The 19,517-nt window shown below is 53.5% G+C and overlaps 1 protein-coding gene across 3 annotated transcripts in view; it reads left to right on the top strand.

Annotated features, from left to right (window-relative positions):
• The window catches only part of AK8 (adenylate kinase 8), a 118,024-nt gene that overhangs the window by 8,070 nt on the left and 90,437 nt on the right, over positions 1–19,517 (top strand). For 2 of the 3 annotated variants that reach the window (XM_088018879.1, XM_028090577.2), the window contains 2 exons: positions 1,911–2,024; positions 9,663–9,731. In XM_088018879.1, coding sequence (XP_087875005.1) covers positions 1,911–2,024; positions 9,663–9,731 — 183 coding nt within the window. Of the gene's footprint in view, positions 1–1,910; positions 2,025–6,961; positions 6,973–9,662; positions 9,732–19,517 lie in introns of all 3 variants that reach the window. The other variant, XM_028090578.2, reaches the window with a different exon arrangement.

The following is a 19,517-nucleotide window of genomic DNA, read 5'->3' as shown; positions in this document are numbered from 1 at the left end:
ACACAAAAGTATCATCCCTCGGCCATCTAGGGGGGAGCATTATTTTGGCAGTTGGGATATACCTTCCAGGGTGTTCTCGGGCTGCACGGACACCATCCTCGCACACCCTTAGTTCACATCCTTAGCATACATTTCTAGAAGCAGAGCAGAGTCGAGAGACTTTTGACACGGACTCTTCAGAATCATTCTTAATGTTTTAATTATGAAATAGTTCAGTCCGAAAGGCATAGAAACTGCACTATAGATACTCACGTACCCGACTCCCAGATTTTACAGAATTTATCATTTGGCCATATTTGCTTTGATGATTCTCTCTCGACTTTAAAGGTACAGCAAATACCTCATCCCACCCCACCCTTCCTTGTCTTTCCTTGGAGACAACCCCAGTCCTGACGCTGATGCGTCTCCTCCTGCTGCAGTTTCAAAACTTGTGAAGTTGTAAGTGTCAAAACTTGTGAAAATTGCAGTTATCTGAGATGGAACTCTGTCTTTTAAGAGCCTGGCTAGTGAACATCAGTTACCTCGTCCTTGATGAGCTGACACTTCGCTTTATTCAGAAAAAGAATTAAGATGGCTGAGCCTTACCCAAGCTGACCTGCATCTGCTTTGCTCTGGTATCATTTATATCCTAGCATTCTGTCTGTCTCTCTGTCCACCCATCTGTCCATCCCTCTATCCTTCTGCTTGTCAGTCTCTAGTTTTTCTATTGTGCTTCTCAGGATCAGGCTGCCAGCTCTCACTCCGGTCTCCTGTTTCACTGTAGAAACCAGGGGCTCCCAAGGCTGGCAGCCAGAAGCATGACCAGGTGCTTTGGAAGATGCAGGTTCTGGACTTCCCTCCAGACCTGCCTGATCAGAATCTCCTGGGGAAAGGCCCAGGGAGCCTGTAGAAGCCGCTCCTGAGGTGGTAGCCTCTGCACTAGACAGACAGGCTTCCAAGCCATATTAAGGCCAAGTCAGGTCACTCAGGGTGAGGGGTCTCCTCGGCAAAGGGCCTTTGTCTTTGAGATGTTCGGCACTCTGGGCCCACTGCGCTTACCCCCAGTTCCAGCTCTGCCCTGGCCTCTGGCGAATTTGCTGTGTAGAGTTCCTGAAGCGTCGTGAACACAGACAACTCTCATCAAGGCCCAGCTTGGCTGAGGCAGTCGACTTTGCCTCCTGGTGAGGTCAGGGCCCACAGCGCTTGGCTGGTGTTTGACCTACAAGCCTTTTGGTGAATTCGCTATCCCTGCCTCTGACCGCTGCCTGGGGATACACAGACTCTAATTTTGCAGGAAGATGACACACAGTAAAATCCAGACAGAGCCCTAAAGGGCTGTCATCACTGACATCTGCCAACACGAGCAACAGAGAGAATTAAGGTTCATACTTGCCCTGGGGGACTTAAGGGCCTTCTGACTCATCCTGATGCTGAAATGGTCATCAGTATAATCTTGGCATTAAGAGCATTTTATTGCATTCTTATTCCCTAAAAGGTATTCATCCCTGTAGAGTATACATAGCCATTAACGAATGAAACATTAATTTGGCTAGACCAGGTCATGTCCCGATCTAAGGAAAAATGAACGAGTATGCCTGGGCCCCATGTTTAGGTCCTATCCCTCATTTCCTGTTGTAAACCTTCCGAGGCCCGCAGAGCTGGGACAGGCATGCCCAGGGCGGCTACACACCTGGCCTGTCTGTAGGTTTTCTAGTAGTCACTGGCTGCTGGAAGGAGAGAGGGCATTCAAGTGGCATTCTCGGGCTGGGAGGGACCCTAGGGGCTTGTCCCCCTTGGTGGCCTCCTTCCCCCCGGAAATCATTATGCTTCCAGCCTTTTCTAGTCGAATGTGGAAGGACCTGGGCATTTGAATGGAGTGCCCTCCATTACAGCTTTCCCTAAAACGCTCTTGTCCTCTTTCCTCTCTTCAGGCAATGTGGCTGTGCAAACATCTGAGCAGCAATCTCGTCACGGCGGAGAACCTGATAGCCAGAGAATTTTCCTCGCTGGATGAGGTTGCCGGGAAGCATTATCAGAAAATGAAGGTGGGACTGGCCCTGGGGGCTGGGGGGGGAGGGGTGGCGGGCAGGAAGGTGAGACGGGGTGACAGCTTCCACTGCTCCCCCCTCTCCCCACGCCCCCTGCTAGTTTCCATTTCCTTGTGGATTAAGTGAGGGAGATGCTAGGGTAAGATGAGGTAGAGGCACGGTGCGATGGAAGGGAGGAAACAGTTCTCAAGTAGGGTGCGTCCTGGTGGGGGTGGAGGCGAGGGCTTTGTGGCAGAAAGGATCATTCATAGAGCGAGGAAGCCGCTCTGTGCTGATGGAGTGACCTGGGCTCACTCCTTTCCAGGGTCAGCCCCATCACGTGGGTGCCCAGGGGCAGGGACTCCATCCACAGATGATGGAGCCCCCATCCAGACGGGCACGGGGTTTAAGGGCAGTCCTCCAGCTGTCTCTGCCATGGAAAGACCAGCATGCTGCACCTTGGGGCTTCCTCCTGCCGTCCGTGGTACTCTGTGGCACTCTGTGGTGCTAGGGCCGCCCTCCCTGTCCCCTCTGTCTCGCTTACACATAGCTGTGGGTGGCATCCCAGGGCATTGGGTGTTCTGTTCCTAAAATTTCACTAACCCCATATTTTAAAATTTTTTTAAATAGGAAATATAGAGCTTGATTATGCTGTTTCTCTTTAATACACACAGAAACTTCGAAATGTTTCTTCATAATCTCCTCTGGACTATAGGCGGATTTCTTAGTCCATTTGGGTGGCAATCACACACTACCCCAGACTGGGTGGCTCGGCAGCACAGGATTGATTTGTCCCAGTTATGGGGTCTGGGAGTCTGAGGTCATGCCTCCAGCAGAGGCAGTGTCTGGGGTAGGCCACCTGCTTGCTGTGTCCTCACGTGGTGGAGAGGGCAAGGGCGCTCTCTGGGGTCTCTTTTTTAAGGGCACTAATTAATCCCATTCACTAGGTTTCCGCTCTTATGACTGAATCACCTCCCCAATCACCCCCAGCACAATACTATCACCTCAAAGGTTAAGATTCAGCATATGCATTTGGGGGACACAGGCATTCAGACCACAGTAGCAGGGACGTGCCCTCTTGGGCATTCTTTATGGAGACTTTGGCTTCCTCCTGTTTGTAAGGGAAGCCGGCTGAGAAGGGTAGGAATCTCTGTGTTTGCTGAGTGCTTTCCAGGCCTCCCTCCTCACCTTGTAAGCTCCATGACTTCTGTGACCTCCATGCACAGTGTGGGCATGCCGGCCTCCCCGGCCTGTGGAGGTTAAGTAACGGCCCAGGGCTCAGGCAGATTCAGGCCTAACCCGGAGCCCGGCCAGCAGTTGAAGTGTGTGTGGGCAGGGGAGGGGGGCCACAGTGGTGCCTGAGGGCCGGATGGATGGAAGCAGCACCTTCCTCCTTGGCTCTGCAGCCAGAATTGGGCACCACCAGGGGCCACTCTCTGCCTCTTTGAGGCTCCTTCATCTTGTATTTCCATCCTGAGGTTTCTCTTCTGTCCTTCTTGGCCTCCACCCTGTTCCCTGCTTCCAGCCCCCAACAGAAGCAGTGCCAAGGCCTCAGGGAAGGGGCTCTGCCCAGGCCAGCTGGTCAGGTGTCCCCGGGGCCCGGGCAGCTCTGGTGAAGGGTGGTGGGCTTGGCAAGGCCACCGGGGCACCGACATGGCTGGGAGGGCCCTGGCAGGACGGGGGCAGTTCTCAGGGATGAGGCGTGGGACTCCCAACCCCAGGTTTGCCGGTTACCACAACCTGATGGAAGGAAGACCTCATTCAGCAAGGTCAGCCACTGCCACGGTGCACCGACTCTAAATATGCTCAATCCAGAACACTCCCTGCCCCCCATTGCCTGGTGGGGACTCTCAGGGGGAACAAGTGATGCCCCGCTTGCTCCCCGGCCCTGCAGTCTTGCAAGGAACTGGTGTGTGCTTATGGCTGGGGGGATACCAGCATTCGGGGTGGGAATACGGTTTTAGAAAGAAAGTGGTTATCTCATTTTCAGATAGCTTTTCGGGGCGGGGGAGGCAGGCTTATTTCTAGGGTAAAGATGCTTTTATCAGGTTTATCAAATTCAGCAGAGGGGAGGATTTTAAGGAAATTCCTCCTGGGTTTCATTACGCTAATTATCCGCATATTTCAGACCACATCGAAGTGCTTTCAAGGGTGTCTGGTTGGGGTTCCCTGGTTCGGAAGCACGGGGGAGGGAAGATGAAAGGCAAGGCCATCAGGAGTATGATCAAGGAGTAAAAGGTTCCGAAGAGCCGGCAGGGGTGCACGTCGGGCGGCTGCGTGTGGCCTGGCCACAGGTGGCTGTCGCCAGACATGGCCTCTCGTGAAGGGTCGTCTCTAAATCGCCTGCGGATCTGGAGCCTTTTACAGCTCTTTTTGCAAGTAGCGATAATACCTTCACATCCCTGATCTTCTCCTGCTCATCTCGGCTCTGCCCTCCTACTCGGAATTCTCTTGCGTTGCTGGTGTTAACCAAGACCACCTCATTTTAGGCATTTCCAGACGGTTCCCCAAATACTTCCTTGTCCCCTCCTGTGTGCCACGCACTCTTCCTGCAGTGCCATCCATGGGAGACCCAAAGGTGAACTCCTTCTCCTGGCCCCTGGGAACTCCGGGGGAGGTGGGGGTGTCCAAGCTAAGGGGCTCGGAGGCCTCGTGCCGTTGGCAGCTTGGCTAATGCACTCACCCCCCGAAGCATCCTCTGAGCAGTGACTGAGTCCCAGGCACTCGCTCGCGGCTGGAAGAGCGGACGGGCTGCAAGGTTCAGGGGCTCACACTTAGAAAACTCACTAGTCTTTCTTTGGTATCAGGTCTCCCTGAGCAGACACCTTTCTCGTGGTCCTCCAGCCCCTTGCCCACTCTGCCCGGCCTCAGGGCACTCTGGGTGTAACCTCGACAGGGTGTCTCTCGTCTCCTCTCCACCTTGACCAAGGCCACCTTCGTTCTCAGTTTATCCTGTTTTGTCGCGTCTTTTCCCTCATCTGCCCACTCTGATCCGCTCCCTAAGCCCGCCCCATTCGCTGTCACAAACGCTGGGTAGGGGAGCCCTGGGGGCAGCGTGGGGAGCAGGAGGGAGGCCCGCAGGAGCCCAGAGCACAGAAGTAAAGGAGGCTACTGCTGTCAGGTGCCGACCCTGCACTTGTACGAGCCTGAGAGTGAGGGCCTCCTTCGATTCTGGCCCAGGGCTTCTGGAAGCCTAACCCCAGGCCAGGACCCGCTGGAGTTTGGGAAAACCTAGTGCTATGGGTTTCTAACCACATAGGAAGTGGTAGGAAGAAGAGGTTCCCTGGTGAAAGGATATTTCTCTGCAGCAGGAGCTGGGTGTGATTGCTCTGGAATGTTTTAATTTCTAAAGAACTTTATTATTGAATCCCTGCAGGGAGAACACACACTCGAGAAACCACCTGGTCCAGAAGTTCTCAGTCTTTGTGGCACATGAGACTCGCCTGGGCCCTGCCAGACTCGATTAGTCTGAATCCCTGGGAGTGGGGCTGGAGTTTCAGACACTCCCTAGGGAATTCCACTGTGGCCCCGGGCCCCCAACCGCCACTCCCCTTTCCCATTGTGGTTGTTACTCTTACAGCACAATTATCGCCAAATCAGGGTTTCTTGGGCGTGCAGCTGTCGTATGAGGGCACCACAGCCTGTGTTTGTTGAATGAATAAGTGACCCAGGTTCTGAAGGCCGGTCAGGCAGGAAGGAGCCAGAGCTGGGTTCTTTCCAGCTCCAGTGTCATTTACTCCTTTCAGTTCTGTTGACAAAGTTAAAATCTGGTGGAGCCCAGTGCACCCAAGTGCCCAGCTGCCAGGGCCACCATTTTCTTTAACATCCAAGGGAAAGAACTTGTGCCGTCGCATCCTGCCTCCATCTACACACAGGGAGGGAGGGCTCTCCAGTGTCGCTGAGGATTTCTGGGGTTGCCCTGGTCCCATGGTGGCCTCCATCCTCTCCGGCCGTTCCCCCTCCAGCCGTGCCGCTCCATGTCCTCCTGTTCCGTGGCGCTGGAGCCCTCCCGCTGTCTCGTGTCCCCTGCCCGCCACTCCAGGCGGCGGCGTGAACGGGCCTTGCGGAAGGTTCAGGGTTGTGGAGGTTCTGCCTGCGGCCCACGAGGGGGGCCCATAAGCCCGAGGACCATTCTCCCTGTAAAGTTCATCGGCCTTTCCCACTGCAGGGTCTCTTCCGGGCCCCCCCCCCTCTGTGGGCCTGTCGCATGGCACGTGGTCAAGGGCGTGCCCTTCCTTCAAGGCCTCCTCTCCCATTCTCTCCCTCCTGCTGCCGCCTGTTGCCCGGGCCCTGCCTTTTCAGCACCGTGTGAGTGCCTTCCATCCAGACCTGCTCTGACAATCCTGGACACGGCAGGAACTTGGAAATGAGAGTTGTCTTTAAAGATTCTCTGACCAGTTCTTAAGTGAGCTCAAGTCCAAGTTCGGGCTCCCCACCCCCACCAGCAGCGCGTCTAGGAGGAAGAGGCCGGACTGGGCAGACCAGATCTCAACTGTTGCCCTCCCGACTCTGCTCCAGGTGGAAAGTCATACTGTAGATTAAAACGCCCTCTGCCTCTTGAGCAAGCGCCGCCCAAGGTGACACAGGGACAGTAGGGGCCCTGAGAGTGGGGCCTGGTGATGGGACCGCGCCAGCTTGTGTCATCCCAGTGAGGAAGCCCAGGTGTAAGAAGTGAAGGCAGGTGCCCCAGGGGGCAGAGCCAGGGTTCCACCTGCCACCATCCCTGGCTGCCTATGCACAGAAGCAAACCAGCGGGCCACTCAGTGGTGGACGGCACCTCCGAGGTCGGCAGATCAGTGGGCGTTGGGAGCTGGCCGGAGAAGAAAGGTCCACACAAGAGCCGATGCAGCCGATTCTGCCCTTGATGAGAAGAAAGCAGGGAGACGAGAGGCCAGGGCCCTGCATCTGATCTGGGCCTTCTCTGTGACCAGTGGGGTGTCACGGGGCTTTACCAGTTTGTCCCTGAGTCTCCCCACAAAGCCAGGCCTTGGGGGGCTGGGGTGGGAGAGCATGGCGGAGCTCTGGGAGGAGGGAGCCTGATTCCTACAAAGACAGTTTGGCAGGACTCTGAGAGGCGCCCCTGGAAGCCCCGCTGCTGACGTGACACATCAAAGCTGGCAGTGAGACAGCGCCAAGGCGGGGAGCAGCGGGGGGCACCCGGGATGGGCTGTGCTCAAAGTCATGGGCCTGTCCCCTGCCAGGCAGGCCCCCGGCGGGTGCTGTACCCCACCTGGACCTGTCTCCTTTCAACCCGTGTTCTTTGACTGGCTTGCACCTCCCCTACCCCCATCTCCTCCTCCACCTCCACCCCTGCCCGTCCCAAGACCTGTCTGAATGCTGCCTCCTGAATGGGTGTTATCAGGGACAGGAGACTAATCTCAAAGGGAAATGGGCCTCAGGATGGAAGCTGGCTCTGCCTGGGGTCGGGAGGGGACATGAGGGGACAGGAAAGAGCTGCTCCCTGTTGACCCCTTCCCTCACCAGCTGGGGGAAGTTTCCCAGGAGAGCTGGGAGGATAGGGCTGGGGCAGAAAGGCACCCTCCCATGTCGGGGAGGGCTCTTGGGTGCTTGAGTTTTGCTTCTAAGACAGGAGTTCTCCAGGTGTACTCCCCGGACCAGCAGCCTCAGCATCCCTACCTCGAGAGATCAGGAGGATCCGAGCGCACAGGAGCTGAGCCCCCTTGGGGACTGTTCCCCCACCCCCAGCTTCTCTGCCTGTGCCAGTGCCCTGTTCCCTGTCTCTGAATTGCTCTGTGGGGGAGCTGACCTAAGCCCATTCACTGAGACATGGCAAACATCCATAGTTAGAAGTGGTTGAGCACCCTCTGTTCCCCACACCCTCGCTGTCAGGACATAACAGATGTGAGGCATGGACACATTCTGCCACGTGCACCATTTCTCAGCCAGCCCGGACAGGGCACGGCCTGTTGGAGAGGCTCTGGTGTCCCGGCTCTGTCTCTCTAGGTGCTCCGACAGCCCTCCAGGCGGACATGACAGCATTCCCGAGGCAGGATCTGGTCTCCAAACCCTTACAGATGCTGGCTCTAGGATGAAAGATCCAGACTCTTCTCCAGTGTCACTAAAATGTCACCAGGGCCACCACTAGCCCTAAGGATACTTTGGGAAATTGCCCCGCCCCCCGCCACCAGGCTGACATGGTCCCACTCTGGGGTTCCCAGCCTGGGAAAAAGAGCGTAAGGTAGATTTCTTGCCACCTGGACCCGACACCTCTGTGTGCATCCAGTGCACACCCAAGGACCCTCATCTGCACCTCGCAGGAGCCCCTCCCCTCCTGGGGGCTGGTTCAGCCCTGACATAGCTGGGGATGTGCTGTCCGGGGCTGGCCTGGGAGTCTGCTTTGGCCAAGCATTGGGGTGTTTATGGAGAAGCACCAGCTTTTAGTGATCTTAGGTCAAGGGGACATGAGGGAGTGGGTTTTCCAGGCATCAGCTCTGGGGCATTCAAGGTTTTGTTAGAAAAATAAGACTTGAAAATTAGGATGTTGATTCTGGCCAGAGAAAGTTCAGAAGAGAGACAGAAGGTCGGCCATCCTTAACTTCCTATCTGCGCACCGCTCCCCCAACCCCACCTGCCTTTGCTGGGCCCAGGGAGAGCAGAGTGCTGAAGAGGCGGGGCTCTGGCTGCCCTGCATGGGTTCAGGTTCTGCCTCTGCTCCTCCCTGCTCCTATAACCCAGGGGAGGGGCTTCACCTCTCTGAGACTCAGTGTCTTTATCTGTAAAAAGGTGATAAAAATAGTACAGATTGTCCAGAGTTGTAAACATCGAATAATGTAGCTGGGCACAGTGCCCAGCACAAAGGGTATAATCAACAGGTCATTATTACTATTTATTGAATGTGTTCAGGAACATGAAGTTTCATTAACTCATCAGCTGGCAAGGGCATCCTATTTCCTTGGCGCTGACTTGAGGCTGGGGCAGAGGTGCGCTGGCCAATATTTAACAACCAGCTCTCTGGGGAAAAAAAGCCCATCTTTGCAGCATTCGCCCATTTCCGTGGTGTAAGTACTCCTACCATGGCTGATTTCAAGCTACCACCGTGAGGTCTCTGAGAGCCGAGTTGGGAAGAGATGGGCATCATGGCCCCCTCCTGCACACTGTCTGGGGTACAAAGATAGTAAGACTCGGTCCCTTCCCTCCAGGAACTTTGAGACTTCCTGGGGAGTTGGACATGTGAGCAGACCCCTGGAAGGCCTTGTGGTTAGAGCAATAACAGAGTTCGCCATTGAGGATTATGGCGACCCCCAGCCAAGCCTGGGGAGGGTCAAGGAGGGCTGCCTGCAGGCGGTGGCGCTTGGGCCAAGGCTCTGAGGGAGCGTGGAGTCACTCAGGAGGGGTGAGGGGAGCATCTGGGCGGGGGCACAGGATAAGCAAGTGTGGAGGTCGGTGTGCACGTGTGGTGGGGAGCTGTCAAAGGGGTGGTTGGTGTAGAATGAAGCTCAGGGTAGGGGTGGGGGCTGCAAGGTGGGCCCTGGCTTTACAGAGGCCCCTGGACATCAGTCAGGGCCTGGGAAACCTTTGTGTCCACACAGCCAGCTCCTCAGTGCTCAACCGAGCCCCCTGGCCTGCCAGTTACGTGTCCTTTTTGGCTCAGTATGCGAGTTGGGACCCTCATTCTGCATGTCGTCTTTCCTTTAGAAACTGTCCAGCACACAGCTCATCAAACTGATTCAAGAACGCCTGAAGGAGGGTGACTGCGTCAGGCAGGTAAGATCCCCTGTGCGCGGCGGCTCAGGGGCTCCCAGGGAGAGGGGCTCTGTCACCAGATAAAGGGAGGGTGAGGGGCGTGGGTTCAGGTCCTAGCACGGAACCTGCAGAAAAGGAGAAAACAGACAAACCAGATCTCAGTGAAGTTCAGTCTGTGGACATGGATTTCACCTTGGATGGAGCCAAATAACCAGGTGGAATCTGGGGTATCCATCAGGATCCCAGGACAAAGCTGGCCTGTCCCAAGGGGTGACAGGAGAGCCTTTAAGGAAAGGGTGGTTGTGGAAGTGGGGGGTAGTTGAGGCAACGCATAAGCACTGCTGAAGCACCTGAGACCAGCCCCACAGGGAGCTGGACACTCCTGGACCTGGAGGGGCAGAGGGAGAACTGGGGGGTACCCCAAACTCTCCTCTGCCATCCTCTGATCTCCTGCCATCACCCCGTTTGGCCAGACCCAATGAAGCCAGAGGGCAGTGTGTCCAGGTGAGGCAGTCCATTTGTGGAGGTCAGCCTCCTGGGGCACGGAGGGGGATGGAGGGGCAGAAAGCAGGCAACGGGAACCATGGGCACCCTGGGAGGGCTTTAGACGCACGGACTCCTTGGATCCTCAGAGGAACTCCGTTGGGTGGACCCCATGACTCCCTGATTTTACAGATGAGGAAACAGAGTTGGCTGTGCGATTTCCAAATATCTTCTCCTAGTCCACAGCTCGTCTTGGTGTCCTCAGATCAGTGGCTTTCACAGAGCAAACAGTTTTAATTTTAATGCAGTCCTATTTATCAATGATTTGAACATTTTAAAAGTATTCCATTTTCATTTATCTCTTGTGGGTTTTTTTTAAAGATTTTATTTATTTATTTGAGGGAGAGAATGAGAGAGAGAGAGAGAGAGCATGAGAGGGGGGGAGGGTCAGAGGGAGAAGCAGACTCCCTGCCGAGCAGGGAGCCCGATGCGGGACTCGATCCCGGGACTCCAGGATCATGACCTGAGCCGAAGGCAGTCACTTAACCAACTGAGCCACCCAGGCGCCCTATCTCTTGTGTTTTTAACGATATTTCTGTATAGCTTTTTCAAGCTATGATCTAGTAATAACGGTATACAGACTTACCTTTTCTCAGTCTGTTCAGAGTCACTTCTGTGCCATCTGGAGCAGGATGTCCAGTAGAGTCCCCTCCCCTCCTTGAGTGTATGTCCGCCCTGTGTCTTACTGTGTGTGGACACTGAAAACCCTGGCAGGCAGCCTTACCAGCTTTGCTCTTGGTCATCAAACCTATTTTAAAGAACTCAAGGAGAACCATCTGTTCTGTTTATCCAGGCATTTCCATTTCTGATGATCGCTCTTCGTTCACGACGCTGTGCATGGCCCCTTCTATCTGGAACTCTGGGCAGCTCTGACCCCAGTGAACTCTCACAGAATGTCTTTATTGCCTTCATTCTTGAAGCATATTTGTCCCTGGATTCAGAATTCTAGATCCCCAGCTCGCTCTTCTTACACATCGGTGTCCCACTTCCTTCCGGTCCATGTGATGTCTGGCAGAAGGGCAGCTGCCCAGACTCCTGCCCAAGTAGCGCGTCCCTTTCCCCCCTGGCTTCCTCTGACACTGTTCTCCCTGTTCTCAGTTTCCAGCAGTTTAATCACCATACGTGATTCATTCGGATTTATTCTTTTGGGGGTTTGTTGAGTTCCTTGAATTTGTAAGTTTACATTTTTCACCAAACTTGGGCAGTTTTTGGCCATTATTTCCTTCTGTGCCGTTCTCTCCCCCGTGTCCTGAGCCTCCAGGGCTGTGAGCACTAGCTCTGTGGTTCCCTCCATGGTCGCTGAGGCCCCATCCTCTGTTTCTTTCCCCTCTGTCATGGATCGGATGAGGTGCACTGAAGCGTCTTGAGGCTCACTGAGGCCTTCCTTTCCCGTCTCCATTCTCCTGTTGGGCCCATCCAGGGAGCTTTTAATTTGGATTGCTGTTTCTCAGTGTTCAAAATTCCACTTGGTTCTTCTTGCTGTCTTCTGTTTGTGAGACTTTCTATTTGTCCATGCATTTACTTGTTTGAGCTCCGTTGTTATTACTATGTCTTAATACCAACTCTGGTGGCTCAGTCGGTTGAGCATCCAAGTCTTGATCTCAGCTCAAGTCTTGATCTCAGGGTCATGAGTTCGAGCCCTGCATTGAGCTCCACACTGGGCGTGGAGCCTGCTTAAAAAACAGAACAAAACAACAGCTGCTTCAGAGTCTTTGGTAACTCCAACAACTGAGTCACGTCAGTGGTCACATCTGAGGTCTTTTACCATGTGAGCTGAGATTTTTCCTGGCAGTCCTTGTGTTGCATGATTTTGTATCCCAGACATTTTTCATCTTGTTGTGAGACTCCAACCTTGTGTAAATCCTATGGTGGATGTTGGTATTGTTGTCTTTGCAGACCACTGATTCATTTGGGCTCAGGCTGCAAGTTCCAGCCACCTTCTCTGTGTTGTGGTTCCCATCTTGCTTCTGTCTTCAAAGCCTTTGCAAGTTCTGTGCGGTGCTCCGCAGCTCTGTGCTGTGTGCGCCGCTCAGCGGGGCCTGGGCAGCAGTCTGTGCTCTGCTTCCTCTCTCAGTGTCTTTAGAAAGTTGTCTGGGTCACACCCTTGTACGCACAACTTGGGGGGAGCCCACGAGTCCATAACAGTTTCATTTGGTTGCTGGCCTGAGCTGCCCTCTCTGCCATTTCCATGGTAACCTCCAGTTCCCAGGTGCTCCTCTTTTTGGTCCTCGGGCCAGAAAGCTGGGACTTTGTTTCCCGCTCTGTCACAGGCTTCCTGAGACTGGGGCCATGTGGCAGGAGGGCAGAGAGAGGAGAAATGAATGGGGCTTTGCTCCATTCTCTGGGGACTGCAGGGGAGGGGCCCCTTGTCCCCTCAGAGCTGCCAGCACCTGCGGGCACCCTGTGTCGCTGGTGCTGCACCATGGTGGCCCGAAGCTAGGGTATGAGAAAAACTCACGGAGATCTCCCCCACCGTCTGACTGTAGGAGTGCCCTCTCCCGCTGCGTGAGCCGGACATGAGGGCCCCTCCTGGGCCTCTCTCGGTCCCCACCTGTCACCCACTGTCAGGTCTCAAGGCTGCCTGAAGCCCAGGCCGGGGCTGCTGGCTTGGTGGTATTTTGAATTCTGGTCTTCTTTCCTAATTCACCTACTACTGTGTACTTTTCTTTCTTTTTTTTTTTTTTTTAAGATTTTATTTATTTATTTATTTGAGAGAGAGAGCACATGAGAGGGGTGAGGGTCAGAGGGAGAAGCAGACTCCCCGCTGAGCAGGGAGCCCGATGCGGGACTCGATCCCGGGACTCCAGGATCATGACCTGAGCCGAAGGCAGTCGCTTAACCAACTGAGCCACCCAGGCGCCCCTACTGTATACTTTTCTGATTCCTCACGTGGCTGCCCCGTTGCTGCTGCCCCCGCATTCGAGCTGCTTTCCGTGGGAATGAGAAGGGTGGACTGTGCCCACTGTGTGTTCCTGCCCAGAACCACAGCCTGTGTGCTTACATTGTTTTAATATTCACCTACGTGTCCACGTCCACACTCTCCCTCTCTCTCTTGCTTAAAATTCATCGAGAGGCCCAAATCTGGGAAGATCCCCAGGCATCTCTCCAGAGTGCTGGTGAACAAGTAGCTCTTCTCGCAGGCTCGGGCGTCACCGTCCTCAGCCCTGTGAGTCTAAATCACAGGAGAGCCACAGATCAACCGTGGTCTGGGTTTCAGAGTCTGGTCTAAACAGTGTGTTTTCCTTCGACCTCGGGTTGTTCACGGTGAGATGATAGTCTCCCACTGCCCAGCACAGGCCGGTGCCCAAAGTGCAGAAGCCGTTCTAAATTGGGGGTAGGCAAATGTTCTGTCAAGGCCAGAGAGTAACTGTCCTAGGCTTTGTGGGCCATATGGTTTCATGTTGCAACTACTCAACTGTGATGTAACATGAAAGCAGCCATCACAGTGCATAGATGAAAGGGCATGGTTTGTCCCAATAAAACTTTATTTACTCAAATAGGCAGCAGGCCAGATTAGGCCCAGGAGCCATAGTTTCCTGACCCCTGTTCTAAATGATACTTCCATGTGGTCATACAAACACTTCTGCCCTTTCTCTTCAGTTCTGAATAAAAAACCAACTTTCCCCCTCGCTCACCACGGACCCCACCCCACATTCCCTCAGTTCCCCAGGCTCCCTATCCACTGTCCCGCCGATCTAGCCCGTCCTCTGGGATGGGGGCAGTGAGGTTTAGGGGTCATGTGGCCCAGTGAGCCAGGAGGAACTAAGGTCCTATAGGAGGAAAGTGAGGCAGGGCTTGGGCTCCATGTCCAGCCTGGAGGGGGGAGCCCTCACTCCTCCAGACCCAATTCCCACTCCCACCCCCGGCCCCTTGGGTTAAGTCTCAACAGAGGCCAGCCTCAACGTCTCCTTCCCAATAGGCCTGGGGCAGCCCTTTCTTGACCCAGTCCCTGTCCAGGTGCCAACCTGCTGCCCTCTGTCGAGGACCTCCCTCCCGCCCCACTCCCAGTGAAGTAAAGCCTCCTATCCCCACTCCCACCCCCACGTACAGAAAGCAAACTTCCACCTTCTAGCAGTGTTAGAAGAAAGGCCACTGAGCCATAGTCTCATTTTACGTCTTGTTGCCCATTCCCAAGCCCACCCCGCCCCCAGATGAGTGCCTGTTACAGGCACTGCATGGTCCTTGCTGCTGGGACCCTTCCCCTCTTGCCTCAGCCCCCCACAAGCAAGGTGGTCCCTTGGCCTTGAACTTACCACCTGCAGTGGGAGACAGCCTTGCATGGCCAAAGCAGGACCAGCTGTGAGAAGGGCCATGAGGGCCACTAACCAAGCCGGGAGAGCCAGGTTGTTCCAGAAGCCTCCAGAGATGGGGCTGGGGTGGTCTGTGGAGGGGATGGCAGGCAGAATGAGGCTCGGCCCCCCTCCATGCTCAGTTCAACCAACCTGTGATCAACTCTTCTTAAAACTGGCCCATCAATCGATCACCCTTTTGAAGGTTTCCTCACAGTGCTGGTCCCATTTGGCCAAATATCAGGTGTTACTCCTTTGGCATGAGTGTACCCAAGTCACCCAGACTGGAACCTGCCAGCAAGATGGGGCTACATTTAAAGGCAGAACCAGGGGGCACCTGGCTGATGCAGTAGAGCATGTGACTTTTGATCTCGGGGTCATGAGTTTGAGCCCCATGTTGGGTGTAGAGAGTACTTAAAAATAAAATCTTAAAAAAAAAAAAAAAAGAAAAGGCAGAGCTGGATGGACACAGCGCTCCTCACATGTGAAGCAAACTCAGTGTGCTGAGAGTTCCTGTTGTTCCACCAGCACCAGGACTGTCGGCGTCGTTAGCTGTGGCTCTCAACACAGTAACTCTTCACTTCCTGCCCCAGGACTCTCACTTGCCCTGAGGATTGTGGGTTACTCACCCACACCCTGGCCAAGCCGCTGTCCCAGTGGGGGTGGCTCCATGCTCCGTCTGGCAGGATCTCCCCACGCTTAGTTCAGATTTCCTTTTAAGATGCTTACGATAACCAAACCACCTCATGATCCAGGAGCTCAAGCCGGGACTGCCATATCCTGGCTGTTCTGCTCACAGGTCAAGTGTTGGCCTTCACTGGCTACCTCGGTGCAGGAGAGGCCCAGAGCTGCAGCCCAGCTGACCAGGGAAACAAGAAAGGCACGGGTCCTCCAGGCAGGTGGGCGAACCCAGCCTCTCCACTCAGACCCTCCGCTTGGCTTTGGGCCAGGCTTTACCCATCCTTCCATGACCCAATCTTAAGACATACAGAACGGTGTTATTTTGTGTAAGTGATTTTCATAAGTTACTGCATGTTTCTGGTGTGTAAGCATTCAACCTGGAATTCAGAGGCGTGGCCTCATGGGGTTGGGCCGCTGGGCGCGTTCCGTGAGGGAGAGACACTGCCTGGAACTCATGCCTCAGAGATCCAGGCACTAGATCCAGACACAGGATCCAGCTGGACTGGGCTGGTTTGTTCATGTAATTTTTTTAAATCTCTGTGAGTCACTAAGTCATGGTTTCTGGGGTAAAGATGGTGGTTCTCTCCGTGATTTCAACTAGACGTCCCAAACTTGCCCTCGGTGACCTAGAATAGTCTCTGAAACATGCATTTAGCTGGTATAAACCTTCTTGAGCTTATCTAAAAGTTTGGTCCACTCAGCCTCCCTGCACAATGCACCTGCGGTGTGAACAGTGTGAGACCAGGCGTCCCCAGTCCTTGCCAACAGCTGCCACCATCATCAAGATGGTAATAATATTTATTATTAGTGTTATTAGTGAGTTATATTATAAGTGATATTATTACTAGTTATATTGTACTGTATGACTCTATTGCATGTTATAATTAATACTCTTGGTTGATTTAATTCTATTTATTTAGTACTTATAATGACATTAGTGATCATCATTATTACTATGTTGATGATGGTGGTTAGATGTCTGGACTCCAAGGAAGTGGGGTGCCTGCCTGGCTCCTTGCTCACTGCACCACATTGCAGGGCACAGGGCCCTATGCATCGAGGCTGCAGTCGTTATGCCGTCGATGGTGACCACTGGTGGGGCTGTAGGGCTGAGGGTGGCATCCATGACCTCATTGATTTTTTTTTTTAAAGTTTTTTTTTTTAAAGATTTATTTATTATTTATTTTGAGAGAGTGAGAATGAGAGAGAGAGAGAGAGCACATGAGAGGGGGGAGGGTCAGAGGGAGAAGCAGACTCCCCGCCGAGCAGGGAGCCCGATGTGGGACTCGATCCCGGGACTCCAGGATCACGACCCGAGCCGAAGGCAGTCGCTTAACCAACTGAGCCACCCAGGCGCCCGACCTCATTGATCTTGATAGCAGCCCAGTGGGGGAGGCACTGCCCTCACTGCGTTGAGGGATGCAGAATCTAAGACTTGCAGAGGTTGTGTGTCCTGCTCAAGGTCCCGTAATGAGTCCCAGAACAGAAATGCAAACACAGAGTTGTGATTTGGCCACTCCGTTCTTGTCTCACCAATGCACAGTGTCCCTCCAGGGAATGCTTCGCTTCAAGAGGCCCCAGGTCCCCGTCCGTAAAAGGACAGGCTTGGCTGGAGCTTTGAAGCCCCTTCCGGCCTCACAGTCTGATTCTGATCCTGACCAAGCCATTGTTACCTGCAGAGCAGAGAAATATCTCCTTTAATTTGTTTTAAAATTTCTTCCGAGCTTCAAGGGGCATCCAGTACCTTTTTCATCTCTTCCCGGTGGAGACGGGATTTCAAAAGCCAGAGGTGAGCCTCCGAATTTTGTGCTTTGGTTGTTCAGAAACAAAACAAACCCTCATCCAAAATAAACAGGCTTTCTTGCTTTTAGGGATAAAGATGACACATGCATATTCATTTATATGATAATTATTATTATTTAGCTACACAGGGACTAGAATTGGTAATTTAGAGCACGAAAAGGAAGCAGGGAAGAGCGTTCGGGGAAAAGTAATGCAATCATAACCCATCAGGATTCTGTAGTTAATGTTGGGGTTTTTTTCTTCTCTTTTCCTTTTTTTTTGCTCTAACGCAATCTCTTTGAAGATTTTCTTTGAAGTGACCATCAAATGCATTAGAGAAAGAGAAATTAGCACTTTGTATTGGAACGATGAAAAGGAGGTGGGCTCTACCTGTTGGGGACCCATGGCCTTTCTTTAGGGACAGCCGAGGTCCTGATGTCCGAGAGCGCTTCAGACCACGTCTCTAAGGGCAGAGGGAAGCTGAGAAATGAGGCGGTGGGCTCAGGAAATTTGAGAGGAAAAGGCTTTAATAGCAGAGAGGTGCTAAATCGTACTTCAGAGTCACATTTGCTTTCCAGGGTTTGGATTACTGAGGTCCCTTTCCTTCTTTTGGTCCTAATCCATCCTCGCAGCTACCCTGCTCTCTTCCTGGCCCCTTCTTCATACCGCTGCCACGGGGATTGCTTAACATAAAATGAACGATTTTATTTTTTGACTGCAATACATTTGTATGGTTCAGAATTCAAAAGGTGCCCAAGTCCGTTCACACTCCTGCCCCCCAGCCACGTGCTCCCTTCCTGGAGGCAACTGATGTTAACTCTCCCATGAAAGAACACCCCTTGGAAGGATGTTTATATTTTATGCCTACAGAAGTGGCCATCTTTTTGAAACAAATGTTATGGTGTCCTCCACTGCTGAGAACCTTCGCTGTTTCCCACGCTGCCTGGCTGCCCAGTTTCGTCCCTCTGGCCCCTTGTGCCCGCTGCCTTTCACACCTTCTCCAGCTTCACCTGCGTGGCCCCTCCCAGGGCCTCCGCACACTGAGGGGAGGGACTCCAGCAGTTTCCCTCCCCTGGTGTCCACACCTCGTGTAACCCTCTCCCCTTGAGTGGGAACAGGGCCAACAGAGGAGGGCAGAGGTGAGGACGGGTCATTCCTGTGATGATGTGACATGATCTAAGACTGGACAGTCTCCTTACTGGCACGACCAGTAAGCTGCCGTGTTGGAGAGGCCCCTGTGGGTAGCCTCCAGCCAGTGAGAAACCAGAGCCCCCTGTCATACAGCAGCACAGAAGGGAATTCTGCCAGCAGCCTGATGGAGCTCGGAAGCGGATTCCTCCTCTGTCCAGCCTCCGGATGAGAAGGCAGCCTGGCTCTCTCCTTGATTGCTGCCCTCTGAGACCCCAGCAGAGAACCCGGCTAAGCAGCACTCGGACTCCTGCTCCACAGAAACTGAGATAATAAATGTGCCATTTAAGCCACTAAGACTGTGCATTCGTTACGCAGCAATGGAGACCTGATACACCCGTGCTCTTCTTACTGCCTGAGGCCCCCACCCCGCCACGGGGCAGTGCCCCTCCTTCCTTAGGCTCAGGTTAGAGTCACTCCCTCGGGAGGCTCCCCGAGCTTGCCAAGCCCCAGGGAGCCTGGGGGCCCTGTTACATGCCTTCATGGCCTCTTGCTGTCCTGCTCCTCCAGACCTCCACAGTCAAGGGGTGGGGGCAGGGACCCTGTCTGTCCCAGTCAGCGCAGAACCCCCAGCTCATCACGTGGTACCTGGCATAGACATCAAGCTCGGGAAATATTTATGACATTCATGAATGAGAGAACGCCATTTGGATGATTCCGCAGTCTGTACCACCAGGGCAATGAAACCCTATCCTCACTCGCTGTTGGCCCAAGGAGGGGAAGGTGCTTAAAATACAATGTGACTGTGCAGTTGAGTCCGAACATCCTAACAACGGTTTCAACAACAGGAACATGCTTGTCCCAAGGTTTCTTGGGGAAAATATTTTGATGGTTGCCCTGGCGTGGTTTTAGGTAACTTGTGGGGAGACCTGTTGAGTGACTTTCCTCATCACATCCTAAAATTGTTTCCATCATCAGTGCCTTCAAGGTCCCCCTTTGGCCTCGGTCTCGTACACCTTGACCAGGTTCAACTGCTGTGTTCCAAGAGTAGCATTGTGCCCCGAGACCCCAGGCCTCAAGGTTTGAGAACTATCTTCCAATTTGATCATGGTACCCTGTGCCAAGACTTCCTGTGTCCTCCCTCATCATCTCTTTCATCAACTGAAACAAGGGTCAGCCACCAGGACGCTGGATTTTAAAATATTGAGCGAAGGCCTATCATAAAAGCGACTGTGCCCTTGTGGAGGAATTCTAACTCATCTTACCAATTTTTTTTATAACATTGTCTTTAGAAGTCATCCTACCTAAAACCTTTTACAGAAAGAGAAACTGAGGCCCAGATGGAAGAGGGACTTAGCTAAAGTCAGAGGACCAGTGGCCCAGA

Source organism: Eumetopias jubatus, unplaced genomic scaffold, assembly GCF_037043125.1.
Source record: "Eumetopias jubatus isolate StellerSeaLion01/CBP00866 unplaced genomic scaffold, mEumJub1_p1.0 scaffold_15, whole genome shotgun sequence".
NCBI classification, from domain to species: Eukaryota; Metazoa; Chordata; class Mammalia; order Carnivora; family Otariidae; genus Eumetopias; species Eumetopias jubatus.
Note: the sequence above shows the minus strand (reverse complement) of the source record. Positions and strands in the feature narration are given on the sequence as shown.